Below are 23,665 nucleotides of genomic sequence, written 5' to 3'. Positions count from 1 at the left end.
ATCCGTTCTTTTAAAAACTCATCTAGGAACACAAAGTATTTTTTTATACTCTCAAATATGTCGCAAATCTTATTACCTATGTACGATAAAATACCTTAATTGCATAGTATAAAAACATTGAAACGCAACATGTGGCTTTGTCGCCAAACACTCCAAACAGCTAAGCCCTCGATTTAGTGAAATTATGAATGTAAGTAGTTGCGTACGTTCATAGATAACTTATACTCTTCGACCTCCTTACTAAATCTCTACTGAAAATGATTTCAAATTTAAATACGTCCACTCATACTCATATTGTTTCTTCATTAATCATTCAATACAAACATTAGGTACTGTCTTGGAAAACAATTCCAAGTATCCGACAGGACAGACTACGTATTTTTATCAAATAACGCCACTATAAGTAGGTACCCATTATTTTTAATAATTGAAGATATTAAAATTCGTTATAAAATTTCATAACAAATTCCCAAAAATAGCATCCTCCTTTGTACCAAAATAAAACAGAAAAGTCCACTTTTATGGAGTTCAATATGCCAACCTCATACTGGCAAATCCTAATAAATAGAAGGTTACAATCTTAATGGAACGAACTGACCAGATCTGGTGTCCAAACACCGCACAGGACCACTGCAAACTCCTTCCGTCTTTGCTGCATGTCAACTTTTCATTTTCACCTCACACGTCCTTGCAAAATTTCAACTACATAATTCACTTTCCAGTTTATACGTATTTTCACGATATCGCGACGTATCAAATTTTCACTATGTACAACCTCGCGTAATTTACACTCGCGCCTGATCCACCACTTCTGATTTCGAAGCGTAAAATAGGGTTTAGGTATTTTCAGGAATGGCTAAATGCACTAAGTACTTTAGGTAGTACATCTCTAAGGGCAAAGGTTAACGCGATATAGGTAGTACGCGAGGCGCAATGCAGTATCCTTATTGCAACTGTCCAACTCGATCCGAGTTCCATCTCAGAGTGTCGCCAGCTTCAGACCGCCTAACACTCTCCCTTTTACAAAAACCACAAGCTAATTTATTACCAACAAATTGCAATTCGGAGAATGCATTCAGACGTTGTAAAAACAAGCCTGACGCCACGAATATGTTCCCAGCCCACTTGAACCTCTTAGAAAGACATCTTTTTACTTGGTTAAGCCTAAGGGCAGGTCACAAGTTTTTATAATAATGCGTAAGTATTTGAATTTGATAACGGTGTGACATACGCGTCGACATATATATACCAATGCCGATAAGCCACCTTTGTAAACTTCGGGTCTTTGAGACCACAGTTTGAGTCATCCTTTTTCCTATAAAATATCTGGAATTGCCGAGACCTTAATTTAATTCTTTGACAAGGAATACGTACAGTTAAGTAGCGGATACAAAATAATTCGGAAACAAAAAATGCCACCTTTTACCACAGCCCTTACCCTAAGACCCTTAGAAAGAAATGCACAAGGTGTGTTAAAATATTATTTGACCTCCTCAGTCACCCGACCTAAAGCCAATCGAACCTTTATGGGATGCCTTAGACCCTGAAACCTAAAATCAATCTCTGATAATAAGTATGCATCAGTTCTATTAGTGATACTGAAATAGAAATTCATAAGCCAAGGAACATTAATAATTATGCAAAAACTTGAAGAAATATTGCCAGGACAACCGGCTCTGAAGTGCAAAATAGTATTGTCTTCCTCCACGAATCACTCCATCGGACACTTTAAGCAATCTTGTTGTTTTCGACCGAGTAACAGAATATGTTGTATGATATTATCCTAAAACATCAACAACTCATGGTAGAAAGAAGATGAAGTGTCAATGTTAACATTTTGTGGCATAAATAAGCAAAGAGTCCGTTAAATTGACCGAATACTCGTACGATCAATCACGTCGGTCGCTACTCTTTACTCTCGCCACTTAAGTAATAGGTAGTTACTTAAGAGAAAAAGGGATAGCTACTTTGCACACAAACTTTATCCTCAATTCCTTATGTTGACATACGGAAAACATTTAAAAATAATTTGATGTATTTTTTTTGACTTTGTGTGATACCGATAAATACGCATCTATAATTTTGCTAGCATAACCGATCTTACCAGTCCGTTTAAGTTCTTCTCTGTGTCAAACGCTCTTTCAAGATCGATAAAAATACCAATACATGTTTGTTGTCATTTCATTAGTTAAATCGATCACTGCGGACTCGTTCTCTCTTTCTCTCTTGTTCTAGATAGAGAACCATACTCTTATTTACAAACAAAAAAAAATCAATGTTATTGTTTGATTATTGTAAATAATTGAAAATAAAAAACTTATTTCAATGTCCTGTCCTTACGATTGATTTTGCGATCGTTTGATTGTTGTAAAAATTTAAGAAAAAAATAATTTTATTTCCATTCTAAACATTTTATCTCATAAATATTAATCTAAAATGCTTGGCATAGTTAAAATTAGAAGCAAAGCTGAGTTTTTTATAACAACAGATTTATTCAAATCTAAACAATTCATGATATGATATCATACAAAATATTGCCCATATTTCGAATATTTTTCGCAATATCGGGATAATCCAGATTATATCAAGGGTTAGTGTGTTCTAACAAATTAATCCCTTCGTCACAAAATGTCACTAACAACCGTTGGCAGGCCTGTCAACTGTAATTATAATTAATATCTATTCTAGGCGTGGCTTCAGACATTATTTTACGCTATTAAAAACTAATACAGCTATGTTACAATTAAAGGTGGACGATGGATGCAATTTGGTGACGAAAGCATAATGTGGAAAGCTTTTATCAAACTTCGACTAATATTTATTTAAAAAATAGCTATAAATAGATAAATTTAAAAAGCACATATTATGTATACTTTATAATATTTTTAACTGCTTAAATTATTACGTCTTAGACTTGTCAATTGCATTGACGTCTTCACTTGTGATTTTATGTGCATTTCCTTCGATATTTATAGTTAAAATAATTATGGTGAATGAATACACGATTCGTAAATAGATATTTGATAAACCGAATCTAGTTTACGATACTTCTAAAGGCTCGATCTTTTGTACAAAATGTCAGGTAAACTTATCTGCAAGAAGAAAAGTTTTAGTCTTATCCATATTACGTATATCATTTGACATGATTTTGAAGTAAATTGCATCCGCCGTCCGCCCCTGGTTACAATAACATTTTTTTGTTATGGTGATTCCACACTGTGCTATTATAAATGTTATGTATAACATGGTGTGACAGGGACTGCGCGCCATCGTGCTACAGGGCAATCATGGTCGCGCGATGATGATAAAACATCGGGCCGTCCCTATCGCACTTACAAATAGTGCGATAGGGACGGCCTACTATTTTATCATTTATCGCGCGACCATAATTGCCTGCCCGATGTCACACCGTGTTATACATTGTGTAACATGAAGAAACCGAAAGATTTTAACTACGCATTTCTGATAGCCCTTCTTTATTTGTGTAGATTAATTAATTAATACTTTTTATAATAGTAAATGTAAGTTTTTGAATATGGTATAACTAACTTTATTAACACTATTAACAGTGTGTGAACCAGCCTTAAAAATCAATTATTTATTGTTCATTAATATTGTGGGTAGTTTTTGCAAATTTTAATTCACCCGTTGACCACGAATGCTGTAAAGTGTTCGAAGCATTTTTTTTTTTTACTTTTGTTGGACGTATTTTCACGTAAAAAATAAATATCATTCCTAAAACAGGCACTTAAAACAATAATTTTATATTTTTTTGTTTTTTGCAATGAGTTCACTACTGTTACTTTTTGGTTTCTGTCAACGAGGATAGTTAAATCATGTCCGATAACGGTATCATCGCCATCAAAACAGCGTTTTGTTCTGAGAAATAATAAATAATTGTAATTTTTTTAATGCTTATAACTCTGAAAGTAGGTGAAATCCAGAAAAGTTTATATGACATTTTAGTCTTCTAATATGACGAGGAATACGCTGTTAAAATTATTCGGTTTCCTAATGTTACACCGTGTATAACATTTATAGCAGCCATTGGGGAGCACCATTATACTCGTACGAGTATGTCAAGTGAAACAATGAAATTAGAAAAATACTTCAGTTTTATTTTAATGATACCTACATTTTTGCAAAGGCCGGGAAATGGGATGCCAACTAAGTAGGTATAGACGGATAGGGACCGTAGTATCAAGAACGATTTAATACTGGACTGACAAACCCGTACAAAAAAGCGTACCCCTGAAATGTATGGGCGTTTTAGGCTTAAAACTAGATGGCGCTGTTTGCAGCCTGGAAGTGGCCAAAATCATATTTTTCAGAAATATTATTCCCTTTTTTAATTTCTATGAGAACAAATGATAATATATGCTTTTTATTTTAACACTTTCGCTACCAAGAACCCGACTGTCGGGCACACCGCTGAGAAGCCGATTACAATGATAATATAGATGGTTTCGAAATTTTAATATCATAATATCGCGTCAATACACATTTTGAAATAAAATTTTGTAGGCATCATCAGTGTAGTTATGATAGTATTTAATAGGTGGCGCTAAAAATTCGAGTTACCGCGCGGTTCTTAGTATGAAGTATGTAAATCCTATATAAATAATCCTTGGTAGTATCATAGAAACTGTGTGTCGTAATAATGAAACGAAATCTGTGTCTTTGTCTCAACGAGATCAATAAGATATACCAATTTCGGGATAAGTACCCAGGTTGTGATATAATAAAATTTCAATTGTCATTTTTGCCGAATTAATGTTTTTATGAAAAACAAATTCCAATAAAATACTTCAGGGATGAATATACCAAAAAATAACAAAATTCTATTGAATTTTATGCTTTGATTTTCATTTCATAATACCCTTGCACGTGTATTTACTTATTTGAATGTGAATTCGAACCTATATTTTGACATAAAAATGATTTCGTTTTGGAAACATTCATTCACCCTTGAGTCTCGCTTGCACCAATACAATTGTACTATTAAAGCACGAGCGAATTGTGTGCGTGACATATTTGACTAGATGTATTATAAGATCATTCTGATTTCGAAAGTTGAGTCGAATTGGCCCCAAGCAGTGTTGGGCAGAAAGTAATTGCATTACAAATCAAGAATTGTAATTACAGAATTTTTCGATTGCGAATTAAAATTACAGAATTGTAATTTCTAATTAAATCACAATTTTCACAAAGTTCAAAACTTAAATTGGACGTAGTTACGCAGAAACGTTCCATTCCACATGAAATTGTCATTAAGTTTTAGACCTTGTATGAAAAACAAAAGTCTTTCATTATGTGTTACCGGTGACCTTCTTTTTCAACCTAGCGCTTATTACGGCTGACTAGGTAATTGTTTTCCTTAACCATGCGAAGTAAGTACATTTGATGTTGTTAGTTTTGTTATTTATCACTTTAGATTAATCAATTCATAGATAGATTGGTACATCTGTATAAAAAAACATAAAAAGAACTTAAACTACTAAACTTAATCTAACACAGAATAAATATATGTACAAAAAATATATATATTTACAAATAAAAAACAGGAGCAAGCTCGGCGCCGGATGGTAGGGCGCCCAGAAAGCTAGTAGCATTGCCGTGTTGGATCGCGATGCTTATTCGCTGCGCAAGAAAACAACATTTGATCCTTTTTGTGTAAGAAATAAACAAGTTTACATAACGAAATTGCGTAATTCAAATGAAAATTAATCAAGTAATTTAAATAAAATTTCATTCAATTGCGAACGTAATTCATGACAAGCAATTTCATTAAATGTATTTACATTTTGAGACTGCGGCTTCAATAAAAGTATATAATCTAAAAGCATTAAGAACCAATATAATAGATGATCAAACGAACTTCTTGAAGTGAAGTTCGATCACTATTATGTGAATCGCTTCATTCGAAGATATAATAAATAACCAGGTAGTTTCTTTAACTTGCTAGGCAACGTAACACGATTTTCAGAGTAAAATAAAGATTTTTATTTTAAAAAGTAAGTGTATTGACTTTTTATTCTATCCCCACATTCCCCACTCCTAACCGACCCAACAAGTTCTAGTCGCCATATTCTGACCTCATTCCTTTTTAGTGAGGATCAAAACTTGTATATGGGTTAATAAGAAACTTGTTCTTATGTGACTAAGTCACGGGATGATTATATCTTCGAATGAAGCGATTCACATAATAGTGATCGAACTTCGCAGCCATCTTCTGTGACCTGTCGCGCGCCTTCGAGACAATAGACCACGCACTACTTCTGAGCAAGCTGCGACACTACGGTTTCACTGGTTGTTTTCACGGCACTATCGCCTCGTACTTAAAAAATCGCAAACAGTGTACTTATGTCAATAACACAAGGTCTGAAATGGAACCTATTGGCAATTGTTCTGTCCCTCAAGGCTCGGCGACAGGCAACAATTTATTTTTGATATTAATAAATGACATAACATCGGCATGTGCTGATCCGGATTACGTAATGTTTGCGGACGATACTTGCATTATTGTTAACGCGGATAACGTTGTAAACTTACGATCTAAATTATCAATAACAATGCACAATATATTTCTATGGTTCTCAGCAAATGGTATGTCACTAAACATAGATAAAACTAACATAATGCATTTCAAATTAAAGCACAAAGAGGAATTTCCTTTGAACATCGTAGTTAATAATATTCCAGTGCCCCAAGTCTATGTAACTAAATACCTAGGCTTCATGATCGACTCGGGACTCACTTGGGTTCCACACATCGACTACGTGTGTAACAGGCTGGCCTCGGCATGTTATGCATTATCCAGATTAGCTCCTACACTATCCATTGAAAACCTTAAAAAGGCTTATTTTGGATATTTCCATAGTATCCTGATACAGGGGGCTGATTTATGGGCGACATCTGCCGACCGTGATAAACCCTTCAAGCTCCAGAAACGAGCATTGAGGACTATTGCGCGCGTACCGCCTGATCACCCCGCAAGGGACCTATTCAGGCGTTACAAAATCTTAACTCTGCCCAGTGTGTACAATTGTACATCCTGACGGCCTGCAGATATGTAAGAGCTAACCTGCATGAATATCCGCTGCTCGGAGTTAGAAGCGAAAGGTGTCGCGCGAAAAACCTACTCGCACACCCGCCAAGACGGCTAGCCAAGGCTCGCGCATCGCTCAACGCCTTCGGCCCCAAGTTATATAATTGTATCCCAAGTGATATAAAAAACTCCACCAGTGACATAATTTTTGACAAAAAATTAAAGGGACTACTCCATGAACTTGCATGTTACAACGTTAACGAATTTATTCTAAATGTGTAAAAATCAGCCAGGACGGTAGTCATTCAATACCTACTATGTATTTAAAGGCCAATATTGTATTAACTTGAATAGGCTTACATCAGCTAATGTATAATATTTAATAATGAATAATTGAAATAACATAATAATAATAATGAACAATGTAACAACAATGAGAGTCACTCAGGCATATCATTTCCGGTTGTTCTCATCTTGCTAACGGCGAGTACTTGCACAGACATAATCTCGTAGCCAGGATTATTCACCAGCAACTTGCTCTTCAATACGGCCTTGTGGACCGCGAAGTACCGTACTACAAGTACTTACCTGCGCCAGTTCTTGAAAATGGTCGTGCCACGCTCTATTGGGATCGATCTATTATCACTGACAGGACTATTGTAGCCAATAAGCCTGACATTGTGATAATAGATCGACTGCAACGCCGGGCAGTGCTCGTTGACATCACCATCCCCCATGATGAGAATCTCGTGAAAGCCGAGAAGGACAAGTCCAGTAAGTACCTAGACTTGGCTCACGAGATAACCGCCATGTGGGATGTTGATTCAACGATCATTGTTCCGATAGTCGTTTCAGCGAACGGTCTCATAGCGAAGAGTCTCGACCAACATCTTAAGAGACTCTCGCTAGGTGGCTGGATCAAGGGCCAGATGCAGAAGGCGGTGATCTTGGACACGGCGCGGATAGTCCGACGGTTCCTCTCTCTGCAGCCCTAACCACCGGCAGCTTGGGCCCTGCCCCGCTGCTGGCGGCACCCTAGGTTAGGTTTTTTATAATGTGTTTATATGTTTTTTTATATTGTTTTGTATGTGTTTTTGTATTTTACTTTTATATCCATATTATAAACAGCCTAGCCTAAGATATAAAATAAATACTGGGAATGAACAATGTATAATAATAATAATGTTGATTTTTGAGTTACTTTTTGTGGAAACCAGAACCCAAGTCAGTTCTACATGTGACCAAACTTATATTGGGTATATTTCACCATAAAAATGATCGACATGTACGACAAGACAAATATAACGGAATGATTACGAGAAGTAAAGCACGCGGACAATCAGCGGTTCTACAAAGCGCACGCCCACCACCCTCGCCCGCCTCGTCTGTCTCCTCGCAACCGCCGTCGAGCGACGAGTTCGCCACCGCCGCGGCTGACACCAGCGAGTCGAGCGACGAGAGCGGGCCGCCGCCACCGCCGCCACGACCACCTGCGCGACGAGGGCGGCCACCGCTGCCGGCACGCTTGGGGCCTGCGGGACATCCTGCCCCGCCTACGGCTCCCGCTGCCGGTGGTGTAGTGCGCCGCATGAGATGGTCTCAGTTGATGAACGAGAACGTCATGCGAGCGTACTATGGGGCTACAGAGGGGGGAACTAGGCTGTCAGCGTATCGTCCAAGAATGCTGCTTCTGTTTCAGATGCTTGAACCCACCACCACCGTATCGGAGCAGCGACTATCGGATCAGGTGCGCGTCATTCAGCGGTCAAGGCGGTTGGATGACGCCACACTTGATCGGCTTCGCCAGGAGGCTCTCGCTGCTCGCGCGGACCCCGCCTCGGGGCGGAATTTGCCCGCCATGTCGCCGGACCCGGTGCCCGAACCCGACCTGGCACCGGATGCGCCGCGGGTTGATTCCGGTAACGACGGCGGGGACTTCGCGAGTCAGAGCGTGAGTGAGCCTGCTAATGAGCAACTGAGGAGGTCTTTGGAAGAGGCGATTACGCAGTATCGCTCCACAAACAATCCTAGGCCACGATTACCACGTCTGCCTATGAATAGACGCAATCTAGCGTTAATGGGAGCCTTAAACGCTTTACTAGAGCCATTTATACGGACTAGTAAAGATCTAGATGATACACACTCGATCATGTACTGCGGAGCCATCGCGGCGTGCCGTGTTGCTCGAGTCAAGTTTCCGGACGCTGACCGTGCAACTAGGACCGCCGGAGGTGTCCCTGCATGGCAAGTACGGATCGAGCGTCGTATCAACTCGTTTAGGACTCTCATTGCAAAGCTGATCTGCTTCAGAGGGGTAATAATCGCCCTCGAGTAATGCGTTTTGTGAACCAGGCATTCGCGGGGACGGACATCAGGCCCCGCGACTATTTGGCCAATGTCACAGAGCGCATCGACTTCCTGAAGCAGAAAGTCTATGCATGGGCAAGCCGTATTCGCCGCTACAGAAAGCGTGTGGACCGATTCCAGCAGAATCGTCTTTTTCAAAGCGACCAAAGGAAAGTATACCGAAGGTGGGAGGAAACCGACCCTCGTGTGTCTGACGTGCGGCTGCCGGATGCTACTGCCATGTCTGATTTCTGGCGTAGCATCTGGTCGGTGCCCGTCGAACACACGGAGAGTGAGTGGATGACCGTTGTCGAACGCGAGTGCGAGAACATCGAACCTATGGGGGCTATCACCATCAGCCCCGACGACGTAAGTTGTGCTACTCGTACGGCCCAGAACTGGAAAAGTCCTGGACCGGACGGATTGCACAACTTCTGGCTAAAATGGTTTCGATGCTCGCACCCGCGTTTGGCAACGCAATTTCAACAAGCCCTTGATCTTGGTTCTCTCCCACCTTCCCTAACAACTGGTGTTACTTTCCTGCTCTATAAGTCCGGTAGTACCACGGAAGCAAAAAACTACAGACCCATTACGTGCTTGCCTACACTTTACAAGCTCCTTACATCCATTTTGAGAGCAAAAATTAACGCGCATATTGTCGCTAACAACATTCTGGCTCCCGCTCAAAATGGATGTAGGGTTGGGTCCCGTGGTACTAAAGAGCTCCTCCTCATAGACATGACCATCTGCCAACAAGTTCGGCGGAACAAGGGAGCCATCTCGGCCGCTTGGATTGACTATAAGAAGGCCTATGATTCGGTGCCTCATTCATGGCTGAGAAGGGTATTAGAGCTGTATAAACTTGATGCAGCTTTAATATCCTTCCTGGCTGCATGTATGAGGCAGTGGACCACAGTCCTTCGTCAACCGGGAGGCAGGGATGGCCCCCCTGGCCCGCAGGACTTCATAAGGATTGAGCGAGGAATATTCCAGGGTGACAGTTTGAGTCCATTATGGTTCTGCCTAGCTCTGAATCCCCTCAGCACGCTGCTGAAGGATTCTGGGCTAGGTTGCCGGCTTCGGAGAGAGGGTGAAGTCATCTCTCACCTTCTGTACATGGACGATCTCAAACTATTTGCACCGAACACCCAAGACCTGATGGTGCTATTGAAAACCACAGAAGTTTTCAGTACCGCCATCAGAATGGAGTTTGGTGTCGATAAGTGTGCGGTCATGCATGTACAGCGGGGGAGGTTGTAAATTCAGAAAATTTACAACTTTCTGAGACGATGTCGTTCAGATCTATCTCTGAATCAGAAACCTATAAGTACCTTGGTATGTCACAGTCGTTGGGTATTGAGGATGTTGGCATTAGACGGTCGGTGAAGGAGCGCTTTTTCAGTCGGCTCACAAAAGTCCTTAACAGTCTTTTGTCAGGAGGCAACAAAGTGCGCGCCTTTAACGCCTGGGTAATGCCTCTACTCACATACTCCTTTGGCATACTACGGTGGACCCAGACTGAGCTGGACGCCCTGGATCGGAGGGTCCGTTCACTGCTTACCACACATCGTATGTTACACCCGCGCTCGTCTGTTATGAGATTGTACATCCCACGGAAGTGCGGAGGTCGAGGCTTCCTAAACGCCAAAGATCTCCACAACCGTGAGGTGTACAATCTCAGGAATTACTTCCTTAACAACGAGTGTGGGATGCATCGTGATGTGGTGGCAGTTGACGGAAACCTCACGCCGCTCTCCTTGGCGAAACAGAACTGGCGCAAACCTGTGGTACTAAGTACTGCGGACCGCAAGGCGGTATGGGAGAGCAAGCAGCTACACGGGCGGTTCTACAAGGCCCTCACGGGACCCGATGTAGACCTGCTCGCATCGGTGAACTGGTTACGATTCGGGGACCTCTTCGGAGAAACCGAGGGTTTTGCCTGTGCAATTGCGGACGAAGTTATGATGACGAACAACTACCGGAAATATATCCTGAAGGACGGTACGGTCGACATTTGTCGGGCATGCCGCCGTCCCGGAGAGTCACTCAGGCATATCATTTCCGGTTGTTCTCATCTTGCTAACGGCGAGTACTTGCACAGACATAATCTCGTAGCCAGGATTATTCACCAGCAACTTGCTCTTCAATACGGCCTTGTGGACCGCGAAGTACCGTACTACAAGTACTTACCTGCGCCAGTTCTTGAAAATGGTCGTGCCACGCTCTATTGGGATCGATCTATTATCACTGACAGGACTATTGTAGCCAATAAGCCTGACATTGTGATAATAGATCGACTGCAACGCCGGGCAGTGCTCGTTGACATCACCATCCCCCATGATGAGAATCTCGTGAAAGCCGAGAAGGACAAGTCCAGTAAGTACCTAGACTTGGCTCACGAGATAACCGCTATGTGGGATGTTGATTCAACGATCATTGTTCCGATAGTCGTTTCAGCGAACGGTCTCATAGCGAAGAGTCTCGACCAACATCTTAAGAGACTCTCGCTAGGTGGTTGGATCAAGGGTCAGATGCAGAAGGCGGTGATCTTGGACACGGCGCGGATAGTCCGACGGTTCCTCTCTCTGCAGCCCTAACCACCGGCAGCTTGGGCCCTGCCCCGCTGCTGGCGGCACCCTAGGTTAGGTTTTTTATAATGTGTTTATATGTTTTATATTGTTTTGTAAGTGTTTTATTTTATTTTACTTTTATACTCATATTGTAAAAAACCTAATCTAAGAAAAGAGATAAATAAAGATAATAATGTAATATATGTACTAATAATGTATAATAGGTACTTACCGATAAGTTATGTATCTGCATTAATGTATGACGTGTAAAATAATGTTTTACCAATAAAGTATCTGAATCTGAATCTGAATCTGAAAACTTCACTTCAAGAAGTTCGTTTGATCATCTATTATATTTCATCGCTTCATTCTTCAGATATAATAAATAACCAGGTAGAGTTTTAGAGAAGCAAGTTTTGCATCCTGTTAATATTTTAATGTTAGGAAGTAATTATAAACAAATATGTAATCAATCACTCTGATTTATTGCAAGGGACAATAGTACCTAAACATATTCTTTATGTTTATTTTTACATTTTAATTAACATAATTTTAAATTATTCGAAACAATAATTATTAGATTAATCAGATATATTATTACCGAAGCACACAGCTTTAGCAAACGCATCATTGTTGCCGTCTTGTAACGGCCTATTATAAAATTTTGAAAAAGTCTGAGATTTAGCTGTCCACCTCCACCCAGCAGCTTTGCGGATGACCTCTATGGACAGTTGGACACCCCGGCGGCGCTCGCGGCCGACGTGGACGCGTGCCGCGTGCTGTGCGCGCCGAACCTGGACACGTCCACGCCCGCCGCTGCTAGCACCTGCCGTATCCATCTTCCCACAGTTTGGCTTGTGGCTGCTCTGTGGGGAGCTTTATACGTCAGTAATAGTGTGCCCTGGTTCCCGGCTCTCTTATTTTGTGTTACCAAAATATAGTCTTTGAGAGTTAGGGCAGGACAAATGCTTAGATTTTCTCTAAAGTAAGGTATATTCAATAGAGGCTGTTCTCGACCAGGTGCAGAGGTTTTTATCAAATCAGGTATTGAAATTTTGATTAAGTTCTCTGTCATATATGTATATTTTCAATTTTAATTAATGAGAACGTTTGTACTCGGTGAGCTGTACTAAGATACGTTCTTGATGCATCTGTGTAAATTTCTAACTTGAAACTTGACGTTCTCATATGTGACGAAGTTGTATATATATTATCTTTCCACCAACGTAAATCATCCAGGATAGTCTCTGGGAGATTTATTTTGGCTTCGTAATTATCGTCATGTTTTTTGAGACTAAGAAATTTATGCCTTTCTAGTAATTTTGTATACAACCAACCATAGTTGGTGGCAGGGCATGCGGAGATGAGAACACCAATCAACTGAGCATACTCTCGAATGGTACATCGAGGTAGCTTCATAAATTTAGTTACTAAACAGTAAATTTTTTCCCGTTTTTCTTGGGGTGAACCCATAGTTAGATTTCGAGAATCAAATATGAATCCGAGAAATTTACAATTTTGAGAAGGTTGTAAGACACTTTTAGGGCGAAAAAAGCCGATCAATTTGTTGTTAATCAGAACAAAGAACTGTAATTATTTTCATAATTTTGAAAATGAATATTTAATTTTCTTTTTTTAGCAATATTTAATGCGAACAACGATTAACCAGAAACAATACCAACAAAATAAATACCACAGTATTTTTCTTTCCTCCGTTTTTATAGTATACAAATATGTAATCAATCACTCTGATTTATTGCAAGGGACAATAGTACCTAAACATATTCTTTATGTTTATTTTTACATTTTAATTAACATAATTTTCAATTATTCGAAACAATAATTATTAGATTAATCAGATATATTATTACCGAAGCACACAGCTTTAGCAAACGCATCATTGTTGCCGTCTTGTAACGGCCTATTATAAAATTTTGAAAAAGTCTGAGATTTAGCTGTCCACCTCCACCCAGCAGCTTTGCGGATGACCTCTATGGACAGTTGGACACCCCGGCGGCGCTCGCGGCCGACGTGGACGCGTGCCGCGTGCTGTGCGCGCCGAACCTGGACACGTCCACGCCCGCCGCTGCTAGCACCTGCCGTATCCATCTTCCCACAGTTTGGCTTGTGGCTGCTCTGTGGGGAGCTTTATACGTCAGTAATAGTGTGCCCTGGTTCCCGGCTCTCTTATTTTGTGTTACCAAAATATAGTCTTTGAGAGTTAGGGCAGGACAAATGCTTAGATTTTCTCTAAAGTAAGGTATATTCAATAGAGGCTGTTCTCGACCAGGTGCAGAGGTTTTTATCAAATCAGGTATTGAAATTTTGATTAAGTTCTCTGTCATATATGTATATTTTCAATTTTAATTAATGAGAACGTTTGTACTCGGTGAGCTGTACTAAGATACGTTCTTGATGCATCTGTGTAAATTTCTAACTTGAAACTTGACGTTCTCATATGTGACGAAGTTGTATATATATTATCTTTCCACCAACGTAAATCATCCAGGATAGTCTCTGGGAGATTTATTTTGGCTTCGTAATTATCGTCATGTTTTTTGAGACTAAGAAATTTATGCCTTTCTAGTAATTTTGTATACAACCAACCATAGTTGGTGGCAGGGCATGCGGAGATGAGAACACCAATCAACTGAGCATACTCTCGAATGGTACATCGAGGTAGCTTCATAAATTTAGTTACTAAACAGTAAATTTTTTCCCGTTTTTCTTGGGGTGAACCCATAGTTAGATTTCGAGAATCAAATATGAATCCGAGAAATTTACAATTTTGAGAAGGTTGTAAGACACTTTTAGGGCGAAAAAAGCCGATCAATTTGTTGTTAATCAGAACAAAGAACTGTAATTATTTTCATAATTTTGAAAATGAATATTTAATTTTCTTTTTTTAGCAATATTTAATGCGAACAACGATTAACCAGAAACAATACCAACAAAATAAATACCACAGTATTTTTCTTTCCTCCGTTTTTATAGTATACGTAATAATGCTCGGTCGCAGGCAATAAAATGGCTGTAACGTTTCTAAATAAATCCGTTGCCTACGAGAGTCGTAAAACGACAAACACATTTCAACTCGCAGACGCCTTAATGAAGTGCTTATACTGTATGTGACATTGAAAAATTGCGGTAGACGAAAACAAAAATAAAAATGGACGAAAAGCTTAGGTAGGTATTTACTTAATTATTTTAATCCACTTTGTGGTAACACACACACGGCTGCGCTGAGATTAGCCGCTACCATGAATTTCTGACGTTTAATATAATGTTACTTGATCAGTGTTGGGCATAATTAGATTAATTTGTAATGAATTACAAATTACATTACTATTAATGCAAAATCTTGTATTGAATTACGTACGTAATTCAATTAAATGTAGTTACTTAATTTAAATTACATAGTAAAATTTAATTAAAACTACATTAATTTTTTATTCCCTTTTTTCAATCATAAACACCTTCCACAAAGGAAACATGTTTAGCAGTGCATATGAACTGAACATGTTTTTCAAGGTAAAAGTAATTTGTAATTTTATACTTAATTGAATTGAAAATAATGTTTTGAAATTTAATTCAAATTGTAATTTATTTAAATATTAAAATTCTACAATTCATAGTTTGTAATGCAATTACTTTTTGCTCAACACTACTCGATAAGTATAGTCTCATTTAGACGGCTACAATTTTTTTTTGCAATTTTAGATGCATTGTGATCTACTCGTATTATTAACAATATAATAGGTACTTATATTCATAGTAGGGGCTCTGGTCTTAATAAAAAGTGATAATATAAAAAATAAAAATAAAAAAAAAAATAAAAATAGTTTATTTGCCAAAAAGTGTTACAAAAGATTTTACCTTTGACCACCACACTAGGCTAGGCCTGTCTCGTGGAGTCAGTCCAGACATTACCATTTACATATTACATTTACTTTTCCTACGCTGAAGAAACAATTCTAATGACTAAAAATTATTTAAGACTAAAGCTAACCAGACTTAACAAGGGTAACACGGTTAATCACAGTATAGTTCAGTAACGAATTTTCGATTTTACTAGTGTTAACACATTTAATTAAATAACCTTTATTGTATATTTGTAGTCAGCAGGAGTGAATGACTTGTATATAAGGTGTGTGTGTGTGTGTGTGTGTGTGTGTGTGTGTGTGTGTGTGTGTGTGTGTGTGTGTGTAAGTGTCTGTGGGCCAAATAGGAAAACACAAGTTAATTATAAAAATATAATATCAAAGCCTATTGATACAATGTACCCTTTACCAACCATTAGTTTTCATAAGTTGTTCTGTGTCATTATAACTAAGATCTTTAATCCAAGAAGTGACTATGTGTTTAGCTTTGTTAGCAGTACAGTTTTTGATGTCACATTTTATGTTTACTTTATTATATAAGTGTGGCAAGAGAAAGTTTTGAAACCTTTTTGCGAAAGCAGTTCTTGTCCTAGGGATGGGTAATTTAAAAACACGCTTATTATTAGAGGTGCGATAATCTGACTTTATTAATTCACGATGCATTACCATTGTTAACCTAAGGATCGCAAGTTTACGGATACTGAGCACATCCATGTCCTTATATACGTCAACTGTACGATACAGCCTGGGTTTTTTAAGGGCCGTCTTAAGTAAAAATCTCTGTGCTCTTTCCAAGGTGATCATTGCTGAGCTTGTTGCACCTCCCCAAACGGTGATACAGTAAGTTAAGATTGGCTGACAAAGTGCAATGTATATGATTTTCAGTAGTTTCTTGTCAGTGACATCCCTTAGCCTCTTCATCACATAAATGAGTTTTCTTACTCTAGTCGACACGGATTCAATATCTTATACTATTAAACGAGCAATTCTTGTATATTTATTTATTTATTTATTTATTTATTTATATATTTATTTATATATACCGACGATCTCGGAAACCGCTCTAACGATTTCGCTGAAATTTGTTTTGTGGGGGTTTTCGGGGGTGAAAAATCGATCTAGCGTAGCCTTACATCCCGGAAAACGCGAATTTTCGAGTTTTCATGAGTTTTTCTTTCGCATTTGTAAACGTAAAATATGGTCCTTAATTTCGCCGCGCGCGCATCGATTCCGCTTAGCTCAGTCGCACGAGGTCGGTCTAATGTACGCAGATAGATCGTAGGTGTCAGGGTTTCGAATCCCGGTCAGAAATTAAGTTTTTGTTTTTTGTCTTTTTTTTTGTTTTTGTATTTATAAGAGTTTTTTTTTTATCTAAAGACGTGATATATTAAAATAGAACCGAGCGAAGCTCGGTCGCCCAGATATTGGTAAGAAAAAGTAAGCTTTTCGTCTAGAGTGACGCCTAAGTACTTTATTGACGACGATCGTTCAATTGTACAACAGTTACAAGACTTCGAATCTTGATGGCAGTTAGGATCATGAATCTTTAACTCGGGGATTATTTTGGGCACTGAGGCAGCGGTTTTGTGAAAACAGAGAAATTTCGTTTTAGCGGAATTGAGAGTTAGCAGATTACTTTTTAGCCAACTATAAATTGAACTAATACCACAGCGAGCAAAATCTAAACATTGTGGCCAAGAATTACCGTGAAATAGTATTGCAGTATCATCTGCGTAGCAAATGATATCTGCGTTAACTAAGGGATTACTTGTGATATCATTTAAATATGCTATAAAAAGTGTTGGACCTAGGATACTCCCTTGAGGGACTCCAAAAGCAACTGGTTTTGACTCACTTAACGTGTTTCCAAGCTTTGTACATTGACGTCTGTCAGTCAGGTAACTACTAAACCATGATAGGGCTACTCCTCTAATTCCAAGGCGCTCGAGTTTCTGTAGTAGAATAGGAATTGACACTGTATCGAAAGCCTTGGATAGGTCTAAGAAAACTCCAATACACGGATTACCCTTATCCAAGTATGCACTGACCAGTTTGGAAAAGAGGGAGACAGCATCTTCAGTCGATTTGCCTTGTCTGAATCCAAATTGCCTTTCAGACAGCAGGCCTTCTGAGTTTAGGAAGTTGATAAGCCTTTTGTTAACTAATTTTTCTAGCACTTTTGAGCAGCTTGATAAAAGTGATATTGGTCTGTAGTTACCTACGTTATCCTTTGCTCCACATTTAAAAATAGGTACTATAGCTGCCGTTTTCCAGGTATCTGGGAAAGAACCATGCTCCAGACTAAGATTACATATGGTTGTGAGAGGCTTAACTATGTGGTCTTTTGCGCGCTTCAGGAACTGATTGCTTATTCCATCTATTCCTGTAGCACCACTCGATTTAAGGCTCATGATTATACTTTCTACTTCCTGTATGTTAGTGGGGGACAAAAAGAAGGATTTTGATGGTGATGCGGGTATTTTGATTTTTGATGCAAGGGCCGCTTCAGTTACTCCACAATTTGCTAGGATACTATTTGCGAGTGATTGACCAATGGTCGCAAAATAATTATTTATATGATTCAGTGAGTCTAGTACAGTGGATTTTATTGTGGCATAGCCAGGGGTTCCATTATCTTTCGGGATTTGTATTATTTGTTTAATAGTTTTCCACAGTTGTTTAGGGTCATTGCGATTTTCATTAACTAGATTGTGCTCATACTCGGTTCGTAGTTTTCGAATAAGTGTTATATAAAAATTTCTATAACGCGTGTAAATTAATTTGGCATTAAGGTCACTTGGGTTTTTGCGGCTTATTAAATGCAATCGGTCCTTATGTCTGGAGCATCGGATTAATCCCGGGGTCATCCAAGGTTTTATATTAAATTTGGAGCGACTGATTGATCTTTTGGTCGAATTATTTTGAATAATTTTAGTCAAAAATTCAGTGAAAGCATCAGCAGCTTCAGTAGGGGAGGAACTATTGGTGATAGAATCCCAATCCGCTTGACCTAATTCCTTAAAAATAGCTTTGTAATCTAATTTGTATACTGACCTTTCTATTGGAACTGATTTATTTTTATTTGACAAGGAAAGTATGACCATATCATGATCAGTAATATCTGTTTCACAAACCACTGTTTTATAAGATTTTATTGATTTTACAAAAAAATGATCCAGGCATGCTTCCATTCTTGTAGGCTTATTAATAGCTAAAGTGAGACCTAGGCTAGCCATGAGACATAAATAATCAGAAGATTGGGGCGTAGCCTTCATGATGTCTATATTTATGTCCCCTGTTATAATAAGGTCCAAATTATTACTAGTACTCTGTATAAAAGCTTCTAGCGATGTTAAAAAAGGGTCAATATTATTCACCGAGGGAGAGCGATAGATTCCAACAAGAGAGAAACATTTTGGAACTTCAATCAATAGACAATCGGCATCTTGAATTTTTGGTTCACTTACTTGGGCATTCCAAATGTCTCTTATATATACTACGACCCCACTTGCCTGGTTACCAAAATTTTTAGTTTGGTAGGAATTGTAGCCATCTATTTGTTCTATCATTAAGCCATCCTTCAGCCAGCATTCAGTCAAAACTATAAAATCAAACTTTGCATTAAAACGCTTTAAAGTAACCAAAAAACTTGAAATATTACATTGTAGGCTCCGAATATTAAATGTTAGAATTTTTATGTTATGTGTGTGACTAAGGTACTTTTGGCATAGCTCTGGAGTCCCTACCGAGTGGCAACTTACCATGAAAGTTTCATCAATATCTTCCCCGGGTCTAGCTCGGTGGCGGCGGCTGCATGAAGGGAGTATCAGTACAAAGCCAAAGGGAAAGGGAGGCTCCAGGATCATATTTCTTAACAGGTTGGCAAGTAGTAGTGTATTTTGATGTGTGTAATATATTTGTAGTGAGTATGTGTGATGGTGAAGAATTTCTGATATGCTGACTACACTTTAATGAAGTTCCAATATTAAAAATACAACAAAAATAAATACAACTAAGTTTAGAAAGAGTTGTTACTATTTCTTGGCTGACATATACTAAACCTAAGAAGTATATTAACGAAATACCAGTTAATCTTGTAATTAGGGCGCAATTACACATCAGGGCAGCCTTTAGAAGCAAGTTCAGGCTGCTGTGGAGATCCAAAGACGCGGTCGATACAGTCGTAGCTGGTGATCTTGATGGCCTCTGCACCGTCTCGCTTTCTTGTGTAGATGAATCCACTTCGAGTCCAACAGTATTTGAAGTTTGCCTGGCCCGCCCGCTCTCTGGTTCTACGAAATAACAGACGGTTTTCGTAAGTAAGTCGTTCATTAATGTATAGTTTCTGTGGGGTGCATTCTGTGATAATATCCGCAGTATCCAGATTTCGTCGGGTTTTTGATTTTACTAGAAAGTCATCTCTTACCTTCCGGCGGGCAAAACGTACAATCACAGGCCGTGGTGCTTGGCTAGACTCGTTGCTGGATTGTTTTCTTATGGGTCCCACTCTTGAAACAAAGTCTATGTCTAGTTCCGATACACTGATACCAATCTTGGTGGCTATGGCCATTGTAGTGTGATGTAGATTTTCGTTTTTGATTTCTGGGCAACCGATGATTTCTATTTCATTTCTTAAAGCAAGTTGTGCTTGCATGTTGTACTTGTTTTCAAGGTCCTGTAATGTAGCCTTAATGCGTACATTTTGCGATTGCTGGTCCTCCAAAGCCTGCAGCCGGCGCTCGGTGTCTGCGAGTTTGCCGTTTATTTCATCCATACGGGTTTGGCACTTAGCCAGGGAGTCCAAAGCAGAAGATAGTTGGTTCCTGAGGTTTGACATGTCACCACGTAAAAGTTTTATTTCTGACGTTAGCTCAGTCAGATCACCGGGAGTCCCTAGAGAAGGTGTCTGGGGCATTGCGGGTTCCGCCGTCGACTTGTCCACCTCTGGTCCCGATCCCGTTGTAGACTGTAGTTGTTGAGACGTTTTGTTTTGTTTACGCATTGTGACGTTACAATCGTACTGCGTCGTACGAACAGGAGTCGAGGAGTTATCGCCGCCTCTTTTCGACGTAGCTTTGCAATTTGGGCATGTCCAGACATTTTTTTCTGCCAAAGATAGTTCAATTGGAATGCAAAGTTTGCAAAAGACCTTTTGACAGGCTCCCGTTTTACATATCAGCATATTTTTAGTGTCCGATATTTCCCCATCACAGCCAGAACATATCTTTGTTTTGATCTTGGGTGACATTGTAGTTTTGAAGGTGCCCTGTACCACAAAAGCGCAACTTGACGATCAAATGCAGAGATTAGTATTGCGAGCCGCGCGAGCGATAGCGACTTCCTTGCCCGAGGCGGTGTCGTGGTACGGGGGACGCGCACTGCACTTTTTATAATGATAATTTTCGCACTTATTTCGCTAGGAAGCACTATTGTATTTTGATCAACTTAAATTGATGCCGATAATTGACGATTTAAGCAACAAATTACTCCGAAAAAACACTAAAATAGTAATAATAGGATTTTATTAACGGAGAGTTGATTTGAGCGAAGTGTTTGACAGCAGCGCCTTATGAGAGCATACATCATTTTTATCTTAACGAATTGCTTGGACATTATGTCAAGTTTTTATCCTATGGTATTAACCAAAATAAAAGATTATATACGTTTAATTAAGATAATTATTCTTTTAGCACGCACAAACTTTATTATGAGTATTTATTTACTAGCTGTATCATTCCACATTATTTAACTCCGTGGAATATTTACATGTTTGTAATAAGTATTTAGTTAGTTCTTTTCTGAGTCACGCTGGTTTCATGCAAAATTATGCTACTGAAATTATGCAAGCATGCGTGTAGTCCATATTTGTAGATGGCAAATTAAGGAAAGTGCTTGTTAACACCAGAAAAATGCACGTTTTCATAGTTTAAGTAGCATAATTTTGCATAAAACCAGCGTGACTCAGGAGACCGTAACCATGGCAATAACAGGCAAAATAAAGGCAGACACAAATAAAGGCATACACAGGCAGAAAGACAGACACGTCAAACTTAACACCTCGTCGATTTTTCGTTGAGGGTTAAAACTAGGGATTGCAATCCGGTCCGGCGGATCCGGTAATCCGGCCGGATCCGGTGTTTTTTTCATGGTACCGGATCCGGTAAAATTCGCCGGATCCGGTACCGGAACCGGTAATGTAACTAAATGTGTTAGTTTAGTGCAAAAAATTAAAGTTTATGCCAAAATTTTATCGTCTCTCAACAGGGGATTGCAATCCGCTCTGATTTCCAATCAAAAAATAATGTACTACGTACGTTATTTTCATTTCAAGGCAGCTTAGAACTTCTAAGAACTACTAGAAGTCAAATAATATGCTCACGCGACGCGGCAAACTTTCCGTCTTTAAATCCGTAGTGAAATCTGTGCAATTGTTTGTTTGGATGCAAAATGTGGAGTGGTGGAGAGTGACAAAGGGCCATATGAAAAAAACTTTTCGGCAACATGTCCCTCAGGTCGATCCTTTGCGTTTTCTGGCCAAACACTATCCGAAATCAGGACCTATGGAGTATATGCCAGCAAACACCCATTGGTGAGGAAACCGCGACACAAAAAGGAACATGAATAGCACACTATTTGAAGAAGAGAACGAAATAACGCAACCATTGCTTTCGGCTGGAAACCGCAAAATGCTATAAGATAGGAAGGCTTGGCGAGAGCTCGTGAAGGCCCTTTGCACCTCTGTGGTAACGTAGGACTACAAGAACAACATGTTTTCGGCATAATGTGAGAAAAGTGCGAGGTAATATAGCTACATTTGCTACAAAAATAATAAAACAACAAATCAAAGCTTAAAAATATTTTTTTAAAAGGAATAAAAAGTAAGATTGTTGATTCAGCAATACCAAATAATACTAGGGTCAATTACTCTTGCTGACTTCAATTTAGCTAGGTACTGTAGTTTTTTTATCCGATAAACGTATCTTAAAAGCTCTATAGGTAGGTATTGCTGTTAAATGTTACACGAAAATAATTTTGTTATCCTATGAAAGTTAAAAAAAAACGAAAGAATTTGATTTGCGACTGATTATTAATTTATTATAGTAAAATGTAATTGTTATACCTAGTAAAAATGTTTTAATCTTTTGGTTTATTAATCGTGAAGCAAAATACCATCGTATTATAATGAAAACATGCAAAAAAGGTACTATTTGAGCACTTTTAATCCTCAAGGCCAATCCGGCCGGATCCGGCCGGATCCGCCGGATTGGGGCTAAAATCCGGCCGGATCCGGCCGGATTGGAGGTCAGACCGGATTGCAATCCCTAGTTAAAACATGATTACCAATAACGATGTATTCACTCTAAAAGGTCTAGTCTGCCCCAAAAATACATCAAATTGTTACCTTAGATTTAATAACAAATATTAATATAGATTTCCCTTCGAACCGCCGAACTTATTCAAAAGGTTGGTTCCTCTGTGCATCCGACACAATACACCCTTTCATCGGCCACAATAGGTGACAGGGAATTATCGCGACCCAAAAATACTACAATAGATTCAGCGAGGGCCTTTTCTCCGCGACTACGTAAATAATGTTAGTATTTTATATCAGTGAAATAGAGAATATATTAATGTACGTCTATAAGGGAAAGTCGGAAACAAATGATTACTGAAAAAAAGCAACCTGCATGTTTTTAATTATTTATTATGTTAACTTAAAGGGAAGGCTCTTTAGGTCAATTGTTTTTTTTTTTAAGAAACTAGGGTCATAACTCTCGTAACTGTTTCTCTGACTGTTACTGATTCAAAAAGTGTACCAC

At 39.0% G+C, this 23,665-nt stretch overlaps 1 protein-coding gene across 1 annotated transcript; it reads right to left on the bottom strand.

The window, feature by feature from the left end:
• Window positions 1-19,956: 19,956 nt before the first annotated feature.
• Window positions 19,957-20,847, bottom strand: LOC125239098. Its single transcript, XM_048146588.1, has one exon. The coding sequence runs from the start codon at window positions 20,845-20,847 to the stop codon at window positions 19,957-19,959; it is 891 nt and encodes a 296-aa protein (XP_048002545.1).
• Window positions 20,848-23,665: the final 2,818 nt, after the last annotated feature.

This window comes from Leguminivora glycinivorella, chromosome 2 (genome assembly GCF_023078275.1).
Source record: "Leguminivora glycinivorella isolate SPB_JAAS2020 chromosome 2, LegGlyc_1.1, whole genome shotgun sequence".
In the NCBI taxonomy this organism is placed as follows: Eukaryota; Metazoa; Arthropoda; class Insecta; order Lepidoptera; family Tortricidae; genus Leguminivora; species Leguminivora glycinivorella.
Note: the sequence above shows the minus strand (reverse complement) of the source record. Positions and strands in the feature narration are given on the sequence as shown.